The sequence below is a fragment of the Adiantum capillus-veneris genome, chromosome 18 (genome assembly GCF_014529385.1).
Source record: "Adiantum capillus-veneris isolate H3 chromosome 18, ASM1452938v2, whole genome shotgun sequence".
Taxonomy (NCBI): domain Eukaryota; kingdom Viridiplantae; phylum Streptophyta; class Polypodiopsida; order Polypodiales; family Pteridaceae; genus Adiantum; species Adiantum capillus-veneris.
The window spans coordinates 123,565,021-123,578,941 of NC_140948.1; the positions used below are offsets into that span (position 1 = coordinate 123,565,021).

At 41.1% G+C, this 13,921-nt stretch overlaps 1 protein-coding gene and 1 long non-coding RNA gene across 2 annotated transcripts; both read left to right on the forward strand.

Moving 5' to 3' along the window:
• The first annotated feature begins 3,240 nt into the window (after positions 1-3,240).
• Positions 3,241-5,487, forward strand: LOC147436347 (protein ENHANCED DOWNY MILDEW 2-like). Its single transcript, XM_086489266.1, has 10 exons — positions 3,241-3,380; positions 3,462-3,601; positions 3,685-3,780; positions 3,869-3,925; positions 4,042-4,102; positions 4,166-4,253; positions 4,373-4,475; positions 4,589-4,693; positions 5,000-5,248; positions 5,339-5,487. The coding sequence occupies exons 2-10, from the start codon at positions 3,575-3,577 to the stop codon at positions 5,348-5,350; spliced, it is 798 nt and encodes a 265-aa protein (XP_086345392.1). The 5' UTR covers positions 3,241-3,380; positions 3,462-3,574; the 3' UTR covers positions 5,351-5,487.
• Positions 5,488-6,478: 991 nt separating this feature from the next.
• Positions 6,479-7,143, forward strand: LOC147436348 (uncharacterized). The gene is made up of 3 exons (XR_015185179.1): positions 6,479-6,617; positions 6,705-6,848; positions 6,936-7,143. It is a non-coding gene; the product is annotated as an uncharacterized LOC147436348 (long non-coding RNA).
• The last annotated feature ends 6,778 nt before the right edge of the window (positions 7,144-13,921 follow it).

Genomic DNA, 13,921 nt, shown 5'->3' on the forward strand with positions numbered 1-13,921 from the left:
GAATGACGAATTTACTTCCCCACTCCCTTCATTTATTTCATTAACCGCATGTTCGGAGCGAGTAGCTCTACTAAGGGTCTCTTTTAAGCGGCTAAACACGTTGGACCCAGGCCGTGGGCCCATGGCATGCATGTCTTGACTTAAACTATCAGGGTTTGGTGTAGGATACCCCTCCATGACTTCGTAGTCAGAGGAAGAATCACTAGACGCGATATGAGGATCTTGGGTCGCGCTACCTTGAGTCCCGGCCGAAGGTCCAGAACCTAGGGTGGAGGAATAATGGGTGCCCGCGTAAATGGAGGCACTACCAATATGCTCGTGCTCTAACACTCGTCCAGAGCGTAGGTTCATATGACTTGGATCCCCTAGAAGTGTCAGTGAGGGCCCGTGAAGGCTGCTCACTTAGTAATTTTGGGTGTTTTGCAACCCAAGTCTTTTCTTATTTATTTATTTTTTGATTTTTTGGTCCTTTTTTTCTGACCCAGCTATAGAATAGAACGTATGATAGCTCAAAACGAGCGTCTCGGTCAGAGAGACATGCCGTGATTTACAGCCCTCCGTTTGGTCACTTTGTGCCCTCGGAATCCCTAAAACCGTCAATTTCTAGTAGGGAACTAGGCCCAAATTAGAAAGTCTAAGGGTGCAAGTGGGAAGAGAAGGGAGGAGAGTGGAGGACTTGCCCCACATGCTCTCATTCCCTCTTGAGGGGGTAGGGTATATATATAAGAGTGAGTCTAGTATATACCATACGATTGAGGACTGAGGCTTGAGACTGGGCTTGGGCTCGGGCTTAAGCTTGGGAAAATGATCTCGATCCCGATCAAAATTTTAGTGTAGCCTCCCAGTCACTCACGCTTAAATATTTTCGGTTTTTTAAAATTTTTTTAAAACATTTTTTTAAAATTTTTTTTACATTTTTTTTTTTGGCGATGACCGCGCGCGGTTTACGTGACCCTTTCTTGGCCACACACACTCTCACCTACCTGAGCTCCTAGTCAACAGCTCACAGACAGCTCACTACCTTATCTACTTACTAACAGTAATGCTAACCACTGACTAATCTGTTAACTGCTTACTGACAGTGAGCTAACTGTCCACCTACTTCCTCTCTCACTACCTTACTGTGCCTAGACTGTGTGCAGCCAAACCTTGAGAGAAAACTGTGTACAGACTGTGTGCAAACAGAAATTGCTAACTGCCTTCCTACTTATTCATTCACTGCAAACAAGCTAACGACTACTAATTGTGCAAAGACTGTGTGCAAAAAGAAAACACAACATTATGCAGAAATCACAGAACTTGCGGACAACACAGAAATTAACAACTTACAGAAAAACAACTCATTCCTCTTCCTCTTCCTCTTCTTTCCTACTACAAACAACTCATAGGAGAAGCACAAAGTGCCTCTTGGGCTTAGTGCAGGGCGATTCCCTGGGCAGCGGCACCAAAAATGTGCGCTCCTTGCCGCACTGTCGAAGCAAGGGACTTGCCGATACACCGTGTGCGAGCCACAAATGGCTCCAAGCACACAACAAGACTAATCTAGCAAGCTCAAGAGAGCAAAGGGTGTGTCACTCACCGCTCTACGCTCGCCTTCGTGGTGGATTCCTCGCCGCGATGAAGAAGAAGCTGCAGTCGTGCTGTGCTCAACCGCTTCGCCGCCGTCGTGCCTTCGTAATGCTCGATCGCACACACACACTCTCCCTCTCTCTCTCTCTCTCACATACACACACACACACACAAGGAGGTGAAGAAGAAGAAGATGGAGATGGAGATGGAGCAAGAGCACTCTTCTATTGCACAAATGAGAGAATGAGTGAATTTTAGGTTTAGTTGGCTTTTATATGAGCTCACCCCATTCACACTTGGGCGCCCATGCTTAGCCAACTAATCCCTTGAATGTCCCAGTTAGAGTGCGCCTCTCATCGGCGATCACTCTTACCCTTTTCCTATTGGTCCGACAAGCCTGGTACCTGACTCTACCAAATACATAATACACGTCCGTCGTAGGTGATGGGGTGTCCGTGAGCCGTGAGGGTTAACAAGTACACTCACTCACAGACTTCAAAACTTTTTAAAATGACAAAATGTTTTTTTCATTAAGGTCAAAAAGTGGTATAAATACCTTACAATTCTCAAACCCTAAAGTTCCAAATTAACCATCTACTCAATCTAAATGTCAAAACTGGGATACAATCTGGAAACTTCTGTAAGCCCCAATATTTACAAGATGAAATGTCGGATTTTTTCAATAAATGAATAATTACAAAAAATGATAATCTGTCGAGCAGTCAATTTTCGTAGGGTGTGTCCAGCTTCTAACGGTTAGGGGGACTTCATTGTTCTCAGTGCATGATGGAGACTTACCTTTCATTTCACATCCTGTCTTTAGTTTTTTTGCATTCTATTGTTTTAGAATGCTAAAGCTTCAAAGCTTTACCTTGCATAATTTTAGTAAATTTTACACACACACACACACATATGTTTTTTTTTACATTCTATTGTTTTATGCTAAAGTGAAGCTTCACCTTGCATAATTCTAATAAATTCTATACACACACACACATATTAATTAGTTCTTTTTATTTCACCTTTCATTTTACAACTTCACATGGCTTTACATTTCTTGCATTCTATAGCTTGATTCCAGTCAACCTTAACATTCGAGAAAGTCTCTTTTATTAAGCATTTGCTGGCCGAGTTTCCTCCTCACAAAGAAGAAAACCAAAAATATTAGTAGAAATTTTGAGATCTGTAAAATTTCTGGAAGATTCTCTCACATATTTCATCGGTTTTTCTTCCGTTTACCATGGTTTGCAGCTAGATAGTCTCAATTTTCAATCGGCTTAAGAATAGCTGAGACAATCCTTTCCCAAAAACTGATACCTGTTTAATTCAACCTAATAATTTTATCACTTTTTTTTGTTTGAGTGCAGCTTATATGACATGCGGGATGTTCAGTCAGAATGGCTCATAATTACTATGTGTGACGTTTCTGCATATTTACACAGAGAGAGAGAGAGAGAGAGAGAGAGAGAGAGAGAGAGAGTTTTGGTGAGTTTTGGTATGCAGATGCCAGAGGAAGAAGATGTCACTATGGCACCCGCCGAGAGAGAGGGCGAAGAGTCTTCGGATGATGACATTGAAATTGTGCCCAAGTCTGTAGATGGTTATTGGCTGGAATATGGAGATGAGACACCTGTTTCATTCACTACCCTACCAGATTTTAAAATTGATGGTGAGGCTCTGTCAGAGAAGGTGGTGTATGTGCGTGGCACTCAGGACAATGGCATGCGTTTGTATGTGAGATCTATTGCTTGGAAGCTGGAGCTCACTAAAGATGCAAAGCCTGTTTTTCATCTGAAGACTGAGAAGTACTGGTAAGTGCTTGTAGTTCGGTTGGCCACTTTAGATAAGAAGTCATGCTGGATCTCACAGCTAGTGGGGCTGATTATGGTCAGGATTCAACTGATGAAGCCCAGAAAGAGCTATGAAGACACAATTAGAAGCATCATAATGTAGCTTATTTCCTTAACCATGCTCTCATCAATCCTGACGATTCAGAGAAAGTTGTATGGGGTCATATAAAAGTGCTCCTACCGTAAGTATTTTGTTATGATATTCTGTCAAGCATGGATTGGTAATATGTGGGAATACATCATGGTCTTTCTCCTTCATCCACAGGTCTTGGGAGGTGGCACCAAATCAAAACGATTTAGCTTCGCATTTACCTACAGTTCAGTTTGCGCTGCTTCAGATGAGCGTTTAGCTGCTTCTACGGTAGGTGTCTGCTTCGGCACAGTAGCAACATTATTTTGGAGTGTGCTAAAACTTGTAGGCTTAACACATAGTCTTGTTTTTCCGGCAGGCTCTGCAATCTATAGATATGGGCATATTAAAGAAGAGGTTAGCCTCAACAACAGAGGTTTGTTTTCATCTCTCCATGATGGCATTTGTTGGATACTGTCCTTTGCCTTTCATGAGTTTGCTGCCATGCTTTGTGTAAGCAAGAGCCTTAGTCTTTGCGGAAATTTTAAACAGGCATCACGTGGTAGCACTAGGAAGGGTATTCACGTCTCTGATGATGAAGATGAGGGCCAAGGTGAACCTGAACAGAAGAGAGGAAAGTAAGAAGTAGATGATCTGAATGCTGGAGAGGACATAGATGGCTATGGGGAAGAGGTAGAGGATGATGTTGGTGATCTTGCTGAGATAGTTTGCTGCATCTGTGATAATGGTGGATCAGTGATTAGGTATGTTTTGTTTGCTTTCTAGAGTAAGGTTTGGTGCATTGCTGCTTTTCATTAGCGAGAGGACATCTTATCACGTTTGTATACGAACAGCGAAATTGATATTTTGCATGCTTTAACAGTTGTGATGGCCCATGCTTGCGATCATTTCATTTGAATAAGGGTGCGGGTGGTGCAGATGATTCTCATTGCTCCACATTAGGTTTCAACAAGGCTGAAGCAGAGGTGCGTTGACACCGTAAGAGTGACTGCCAAGTCCTCTATCATACTCTCTTGCTTCCCGTGTCTTGATTTAAATAGATTCGGGGAAAAATGACCATCATGTGCTGTTGATACAGAGAATGGACAAGTTTTTTTGCCCAAATTGTAAGTTCAAGGAGCACCAATGCTATGCCTGTGGACGATTGGGATGCTCAGATGACAAGGCTGGTGCTGCTCAATCGGTCTGAATGTTTGCAAATCGCAATCTTTTATTCTAAACTGTAGTACATGTCTTATTTTGTGGATTGGATAGCCTCCTTACATTTATAATTCAATGTATTTGACATTTGCCATGCAGACAGACCTCTTTCCTTTCATGGAACTCCTTTCTTATTTAGGTGTAAAGAAAATATTTCATGGAGGAGTTTCTCAGGGTTCGATTTGTTTGCCACGTATATTGTGTAGAAGCAAAAAATCACTAACGGGGGATTTCCTGACCTCGTGTTCTTTTGTATGGAGTTATTGTTGATTTGGAGCCATTTCCACAGGTCTACTTGTGTGATGCAACCATGTGTGGTCACTTTTATCTTCCAGATTGTGTGGCAGAGATGATTTTAAAAGACAAGGATACCAGTGACAAAGCTGCTTTGGCAGAGTCCATCAAGGAAGGGAAGGGGTTTACCTGTCCCATGCACAAATGCTGCAAATGTGGCAAAGGGGAAGTCAAACAAGAACGGGATCTGCAGTTGGTGTATGTCGTAGATGCCCGCGAGTCTGGCATCATAAATGTTTGCCTTGTAAGTTCTATCTAAAATGTTGCTATCACAAAGAAAGAGGCTTGGTTACTTGTTTCTATTGGTGACATGAGTGCTACTTGTATTTGACAGTCCCCTTCCTGATGATGGTTCTGATGATGATGAGGAGGAAAATGATGAGCCTCAAAGAGCTTGGGACGATCTTCTACCCAATCGGATTCTTGTATATTGCAAGGAAGAATCTTTACCCTTCTACCCAATTGAGTTCGTGTATATTGCAAGTAAGAATCTCTACCTTAGGTGTAGTAATGCGTGATGGCTGTCACAAGCGATGCTCAGCAAAAAACTTAAGAAGTTCACCATGTTAAAATGTGGAGACCTGCAGTAAGGTTATTTGGAGGCTTGATGGCTGTTACAAGCTGTGCTCTGCAAAAACTTAAGAAGTTCAACCTTCTAGTGATCTAGAGACATGCATTAGTATTCTTTCCTTCTGGAATTGAAAGCTTGAGTGGCCCTTTATACCTCTTTTCTTTGGCATGCAAAAGTTTACACACAGCTGATGCGCTAGACCAGTCATTTATGCAGTCCTGCATTGTTAAAGAATACTGGTAGTTAGATTGTTTATACCTTGCAAACTTTGTTTTTATTTATCTTTTCAAAATTGACAAAATAGGCAGAAAAAAGGTGGTGGGTAGAGTAGAAAAGGAGTGGCATGATACTTCCTGTTTAAAAGGCTGATAGCTTAATAACAATCACATAACTACATGTATAGCACATTTTCTTTTGCTGTTCTGAGAATGTTAGTACAATGAGAGTGCAATGGTGGGATATTATGTTTTTACGTCCAGCAAAGAGTCTGAGAGTACAAGTTCATTCAGGTATGTCACAGACGGCACCCAATCATTACAAGGCTCAGTACCCCTGCAAGAAATCATGTGAAGTTCCCGGAAGGATCTTTGCCAACCCCTAAGAAAGTTCCTATGAAGAGTAAGACCGAGCAGAAAGAGAAGAAGCTTAAGCTGATCAAAGTAAGAAACTCCACAGACAGTTTGAAAGTTGCAGTGGGAGAAAAGGCTGCACGATTGTCAGAGCTTGATGGCCTAAGAAAGAAAAAGCTGGCCCGCAAGGATGACTCTGCTCCACGAGTGTCATCTGTAAAGTCTTCTGCTGAAGGTACCTTTTTGATCAAAGGACGGACTACTGTAGAAAAAAGGGACTTGTCCTCACGAGATGATGCACAAAAAATGAGTAAGCTACCTTCATTGAGCAAAGGTGTAGTGAAGCTGGAAAGGAGTAGCTCATTGGTGTCAAAACCCCCTACTCTGCGGGAGTCTGCTCTGAGCCAGTTGCAGCAAAAATCTAAACCCTCTGGGCTTAAGGCTATTATAATTGACAATGAGACAAAAAACATGTAACCTTGTTACTTTATTTCTACCTTCTTATCGATTATGGCAACTTCATGCAGGTTTGGTGATGTGTATTTGTCCATTTTTTACAGGGTCAGTGAACTTATTGAAAAGGCAAAACTTTAGTGACTATGGATAGTGTACTTCGAAAGCATGACATTCCTACCATTTACAGGCGAAGCTTGAAGACCCCAGACAAAAAGTATTCTTTGTTCAAGATAGAATCGATAACAAAGGTATGAACTTGTTTTGCTTGAAAATTCTGTGGAAGGCACGTTGGATAATGTTTAAGTGGCTGTTACCATATGGAAATTGGGAAGCAGGGCATGCGAAAAGCTGTGGAAACTCTGGAAAACGGTGGCAGTATTGAAGATGTAAAGGCGACATGTTTCCCCGATTTCATAAAATTTATTGAATTGTGCAAGGTATTTTCTACATGAGTGTAGAAAAGGAGATTACTTAGAAGTGTCAAGTGTCAGTTGTTCTTAATGGTTGTACTGTCACATTGATTTGCAAAAAGACTTGCATGTCTATCTTTCTCTATTTCTCTATGGCACGAGGTGATCATGATGAATCGTGATTTCGGTACCTTCTTAGATTGTGACCAGACTTGGTAGGATAGTGCCCCCAGGTGTTTTAGACTTCCTCCTAAAGTTTCATTGCATTTGGAATTTGTTTGAGTGCCAAAATGGCATGGCAAAGAGTGGTGAGATAGGACATAGTTAGATTTTTCAATCATTGAGTGGTGATTTGCTAATTGAATTGATGTGTTTGCTTGTTAGGTTCACGTCTTGAGATTGATTACCTCAAAGAGTTTCTGTGTCTCATTCAAGTCACTTCTTTGAGTATTGACATATTATGTTAGTGTTAGATAGGTATGCTGTAGATGTCCATCACGATGGTGCCACTGCCAAGGAATAATCCTTAGATGGTGAGAGACCTACTGCGTATTTAGAGCGTTCTTTTCCAAGGATTTGTATTTTCATTCCATGTACACCTTAGCAGTAAAGTAACTAGACACGGGGTTTAGTGCTTGGTAGAGGTTAGAAGTCAGGGACTTGCTAGCTCTATTCTTGAGAGGTATTGAGAGTTGTGAGTGAGATATCAAAAGCATTTCATTTATCAAATCTTCTCAATACTTTTAGAGCGATGTTCCATTTTTTGTTACGACTTTTATTTGCATTGTTGTGTTTGTTTCTTTCTTTCCAACACATATGATTAGGATAAGTAGAAACCATCACCATCAAATTGGGCTAAAAAGATCTGGGCAAAATCAGTCAAAATCATATTTTGGTAGCCGAGATCATAAACTCTAAACTTTGGAAAATTTGATGATTAGAACTCAAAGATGATAGAAACCAAAAAATAAATGCAAGAAGGGATAAATCAAACCAGGGAGAGCTAATCTGAAAAGTTTTATGCCAAAATGTTATCAAACCTGGAATGCGATCCATGAGCATTTTGGGCAAAAATTGATACCAAACGGTTTTGTGAGGTTCCAAATCACTAGACATATACTTTTGGGTAAAAAATTGACACTCAAAACTCATCCAAATCAAGAAATTGGGCAAAAGGCACAAAAATCTTGGAAACAGATCAAAATTTGGAATGTTATTGAATTTTTGGAATCCAAATTCAAAAATAAGTGAAAATCTAACATCTTCAGATGTGGCAAAACATGGATCGCGATCCATGACCCTTGAGACATCTGAAGCTGAGATTTGAGCAGTGAGTAGTTGACAACATTTGGGATAACTTTTGTAAAGGGCGCCATAGTAAAAAATAACAAAAAGTTGACTAGATCATCAAAATACTAGTTGCAGGTTAGAAACTGTAAGGCAGACACAAAAATTGCCATTTGATAACGGAAAAATTTTCCAAATCCAAATAAGAGGTGGACTAGAGCCATAGACTGTAAGAATTCACCAAGCCTACAAGTTTGGGGTCAAAATCTCTCCAAACATGGATCGCGATCCATAACCCCTTGCTAAATTTTTGGACAAAGACTATACAGCCTTGTAGCTGAGACTATTTGAAACACTTTTCTCAAAAGTCTCATTGCCAAAAAAAAGTTGTCTAAAGAGCCAAAAATAGAAGAGTTTCAAAAACTGTCAAAGCTTAAGAATTCACACTTGGTTGAAAAAAGTGATCCAGATTAAAAAATAAATTTGGACATAGTCTAGAAATACCTTCATCTACAAGTGGTACAAAGCTTGGGTCAAAAGCTCACCAAACATGGATTGCGACCCATGTCCCCATGGTGATAGCTTGACTTGAAATTTTTCCAAACTGTAGTGCATATATAAGGAAACATCTCCCCAAGTCCAGTTTTGGAAAAAAAAAAGAGCAAATTTGGGTCAAAAGGCATCAAAATAAAAGACAAACTCTAATCGACAAATCAGACTTAGGGTTTGGCATTTGACCTATCAATATAGTTCCATATTAAAAAATAATAAGATACTTGGTATCAAGGGATCAAGGGATAGCTCTTGTGCAAATTTCACTATGATTTGGCCACAGAACATGGATTGCAATCCATGTCCCTAGGAGTGATTTTTTGGCTAGAAAGTTCACCATTGTCGAGAGCTATTAGAGAGAAACTTCCCAAGTTTTTTTGTCATTAAAAAAGGATTAAAACTCAAGGGGAAAGAGCCAAAAATAGGTAGATAAAAAAAAGTTGTAATACATACCAAAGTTGTAAGACATACCCAAAGAATGGAGATTTGATCCATCAAAAGAAGTCCAAATTGAAAAAAGAGTTGGGATATAGCTTGTAAACATAGTGTAACAAGCTGTCTAGAGGTCAAGTCCAAATTTGGTGCAACATGGATTGCGATCCATGTCTCCCAACCTCAGAATTTGGTGAAAATTGACACACAATCTACATATGACCTTGTGAAGCTATTGTCAAAATTTGGAATGATATTTTGAGAGAAGGTCATGGATCGCGATCCATGTACCTTTGGATAGTGGGTATATTTGTCTTGGTGATCTTGTAGACATACTTGAGTACACCTCAAATCTCAAGTTTGAGCTAAAAATACCTTCTGGAGACCAAGATACAAGAAAATGTTCCTGTGTCCTGGTCCTGAAATGTTTTTGAATGTTGTTTCAAGTGCAGTTGCTTGAAATGCTCTAGCTTTTGCTACACAACTCCACATTGAGTCAGGTAGCACTTGGATAAAAGCTTGCGAGCAATACAACAAACCGATTTAGAGTTCATTTTTTCTACGTGTTCTAATTTCAAACTTTTAGGGTACCCAAAACCAATTTTCATAGACCAAAGGGTGACTAAGACTTGACTTATGAGAAACCTGATCAGAGACAAAATGGGATAAGTTGCACTAAGCCAAGGTGGGCTTGTCAAAGTGTAACAAACTGCTGACGTGTCAAAGCCTAAAGAATGGAGCCAACTTACAGATGATGTGGCTGCCCGAGAGGAGAAACCCTAACCTTAATTTTTGTCAAAAACCCTAATTGTTGAAACCCTAATTCTGCAAACCCTAACCCTAAAACTTACAAACCCTAATTCTAGAAACCCTAAGAAGAACAAGCAACAGAAGAAGAAGTCCTACCAACTTATGGGGACCCCGTCCGATGGGGCCCCAAGTGACATAAAGGCATTAAAAATAAAGCAGAACACACTCAAAAGACTTTGCACATCAAAATATGATGATGTGATACCTGTACGGACGTCTCGGAATTCGTAGCGGATTTTTAGGGAAATCCCAAAATTTTAGGGAAGTGATTTTTTGGGGTTAGCAGTGCCATGTAGATATTGATGTCTACAGCTACCAAGCAGCATACTCCAAGTACTTGGCAAGCTTTCAAGAAAAATTTTGCCCGAAGTTATATGGTTTCTGACATCTTCCTTCGGAGTGCAACTTCTGGCATAGTGGGGTATCTTGAAATGCTTGCCATGGAAACCCTAGCAGATTATAACTTGAAATTTCTCGACATCTCTCAGTAGATGTCTCTTCACGAGCAGATGATCTTGGAGGTTTAGTGCGATTGCTATCTTGGGACTACCATCACCGCCAAAGAAACACTGTCTGTCCAAGAGCTGATGGACCATGCTGTGCTCGGCTACGATCTCATGGAAGGAACCTAACCCTAATTTTTGGTGCAGGTTTCAAGATGGAAAGTCAGTCGACTTTTCGAGCTCGATTGATGTCGAGATTGCTTTTTAAGTTTGAGTTCTGTTTGATCTTGTTTGGAATTTGTTTGAAATGGATGGTATTTGTTTTGAACCTGTTTTGGTGCCGATTTGAATTGTTCGACTTTGGTTTGATACTGGTTTCAATGATTGGTGATTTTACTCCCGGGTGGAGAAGTGAGAAATGATGTTTGAGAATGCTTATTCATACTCATGGCCCGGACCCTTGTGGTTATTTGCGGGGGGAGTATTGAATGATTGAAAAGTGTTGATTTTTTTTTACTCATGGCCCGGACCCTTGTGGTTATTTACGAGGGGAGTATTGTTGCATCACTCATGGCTCGGACCCTTGTGGTTATTTACGGGGGGAGTACTGTTGTTACTCATGGCCTGGACCTCGATGGTTATGCGGGAGGAGTATTAAGAAGTATGAGCAGTGGTTACTCTCAGCACCTCCAAACGACGCAGGCTGCGGTCTGTGGGACGTTTGGTTGTAAAAGGCCTCTATATCTCATGGCTCGGACTTTTTTAGGTTATTTGCGGGAGGAGTGATGAGGGAGTCGTTGAACAACTCATGGCCCGAACTTGGATGGTTATTTGCGGGGAGAGTGTTCATCGGTGGCTTTGTGTTTCTATGTCTTGTAACATGCATATGTGAGCATTTGTGTTACATTGTGATGTGCCAAGCACTCAATATTCCTAATTGGATGTGATTGCTTGGGTATGTAATTTTAGTGCATCAAGACACCCGTGGAAGATCAATACGGTTTGGGTGTGATGGCTAATTTTACTACGCCGGAATATCAAGAGTTCCGATTTGGACGAAAGGAGAAGCTAACTCCTTGATCAAAACAGCCGACAGGAGCAACTAACTCCTTGATCAAAAGAGCAGAAAGGAAAAGCTAACTCCTCAATAAAAAGAGCAAACTGATTGTCCCTCGGAATGTCCATTGGAATGACCCTCGGAAATTTTTGAGCTAACTTGAGTTGTTTTGCAGATATGCTGTAATCGTGGACGATTACTCTCTTTCAAGAAGGGGAGATGTAACAAACTGCCGACGTGTCAAAGCCTAAAGAATGGAGCCAACTTAAAGATGATGTGGCTGCCCGAGAGCAGAAACCCTAACCCTAATTTTTGCCAAAAACTCTAATTGCTGAAACCCTAATTCTACAAATCCTAACCCTAAAACCTGCAAACCCTAATTTTGAAAACCCTAACCCTAAACCTGCAAACCCTAATTCTAGAAACCCTAAGAAGAACAAGCAACAGAAGAAGAAGTCCTACCAACTTATGGGGACCCCGTCCGATGGGGCCCCAAGTGACATAAAGGCATTAAAAATAAAGCAGAACACACTCAAAAGACTTTGCACATCAAAATATGATGATGTGGCACCTGTACGGACATCCCGGAATTCGCGGCGGATTTTTAGGGAAATCCCGAAATTTTAGGAAAGTGATTTTTTGGGGTCAGCTTTTCATATTTGATGCTTTTAAGCTTTGGGCCTTTAAATATGAGCCTTGGGGACCCTCTCTGGCACTTTTTCAGCGCGCAGATTGCAGAGTAGGTGCTCCCCGACTGTTGTACTTTGCGAATCAGCAGTAATATAAAGAAATACCGAAAGGGGAGCCAAGGTTTGGGGCCAATACTCTCTAGGGTGGAATTCCGCCACTCCGTGTCGCGTATCGTCTCTCTCTTTCAGTTCAATTGTTATTGAAGTGTTAAAAGTCTGTTTAGTCTGTTCTTTTCTACTGGCACGTGGTGCCCGCCTTGTGACACAAAGCCTATCTTGAGAGTTTTAATTGAGCTTTAACCATGACAAATTATCCACCACCAGGGCTTTCTACTCACGTAGAAGATATGCATCCTTTGATCAACAAACCCAATTGTGTGAGATTCCTTAAAAGCAATGAAGCCATGAGATTTCCAACTAATTACCCTCATAAGGGCCCATATAGTGTTGAAAATGGGGACCAATATAGCTTCTATAAGTGTGTTGAGCCCAATGCTAGAGAGTTGGCAGACCACAAAAATCTCTATGCATTTACTTATGTTGACGCCCAAGGAGTGCAAGTTCTAATTGTAGATAAGTATGGACGAGAGTACAAACCTATCACTTTTGTTGAGTTAAAAGGATATACATACAAGGGTACTCTGATCTCTGCCTACTACCTGTAGACATGTAGTAGTGTTAGTGTGTATACGTGCTTCACTAGGGGCACTTTTCTCCCACTGGGTTTTTTCCCCTGGACATCTGGTGTGAAAGGACACCTTATCTCTTAGGGTTTCACATAAGCTTTGTAGCTCTGAGTTTAGATACACTATTATTCTAATACAGAGAAAGAGACTACAAAGATCTCGTACGCAAGCTCTGTGTCTTCTCCTTCTCCATCTTCTTCCTACTCTGAGTTGTTGTCTTCCTTCTGTTTCCTGTTTCATCATCTTCAACAATTGGTATGAGAGCTTGGTGATTTTTAGAGCCTCTACTTGCGTTTTCGTGTCCGCGCGCGCAATCGCAGTTTTCAGACAGTTTTCGGAAAATTTGCTCGTGGGAGCATCCTCGACGTTCCGGGAGTATTCTAAGCAGGTGACCTGAGATTTTACCCCCCTTTCGAAGCCGTTCGAGCCCTCAGAATTTTGTTCTGAGCAACGTAGCAGAAGTTACTTTTCGGAGGCGTTTAGATCAAGAGGGTGTGCTTTTTGACAAATATTCTTCAGGTAAACAGTTCTTTTGGGAAGCAGCTTGTCTTAGCTTTGTGCTGAGATTTTGTGTAGAGTTTTGCTTGCATTGGAGAGGAGATTTTTGAATCTCTTGGAGGTTCTTTTGCTCTCTTGTGTGCATCCACAGTATGGCTCAATCTACGGAGAAAGAGATTTTTGGTGCGTTTATATCCGAAGACAAATTGGATGGTACCAACTATTCTCTTTGGTCTTTTATGGCCAAAAATGTTTTGGTTGGTAAAGGATTGTGGGATTATGTATCTGGAGATGAAGTTCGTCCAGGTAGCATTGCACCTGCCACGCCTGGTCGTGGTGTAGTTGTTGGTGCAGGACCCTCACAAGTCACTCCAGAGCAAAAGAGATGGGATACTAAAAATGCACAAGCTATGACTGTGATTTCCTTAAGCATAAAGAGGACAATCACACCATATAT

Bases quoted from the DNA above. Each gene is read 5' to 3' on its own strand.
- LOC147436347 (XM_086489266.1), top strand. From the start codon at position 3,575: ATGGGGTCATATAAAAGTGCTCCTACC. The intron at 3,602-3,684 runs GTAAGTATTTTG...CTTCATCCACAG, and splicing joins CATATAAAAGTGCTCCTACC to GTCTTGGGAGGTGGCACCAA. The intron at 3,926-4,041 runs GTTTGTTTTCAT...AATTTTAAACAG, and splicing joins GGTTAGCCTCAACAACAGAG to GCATCACGTGGTAGCACTAG.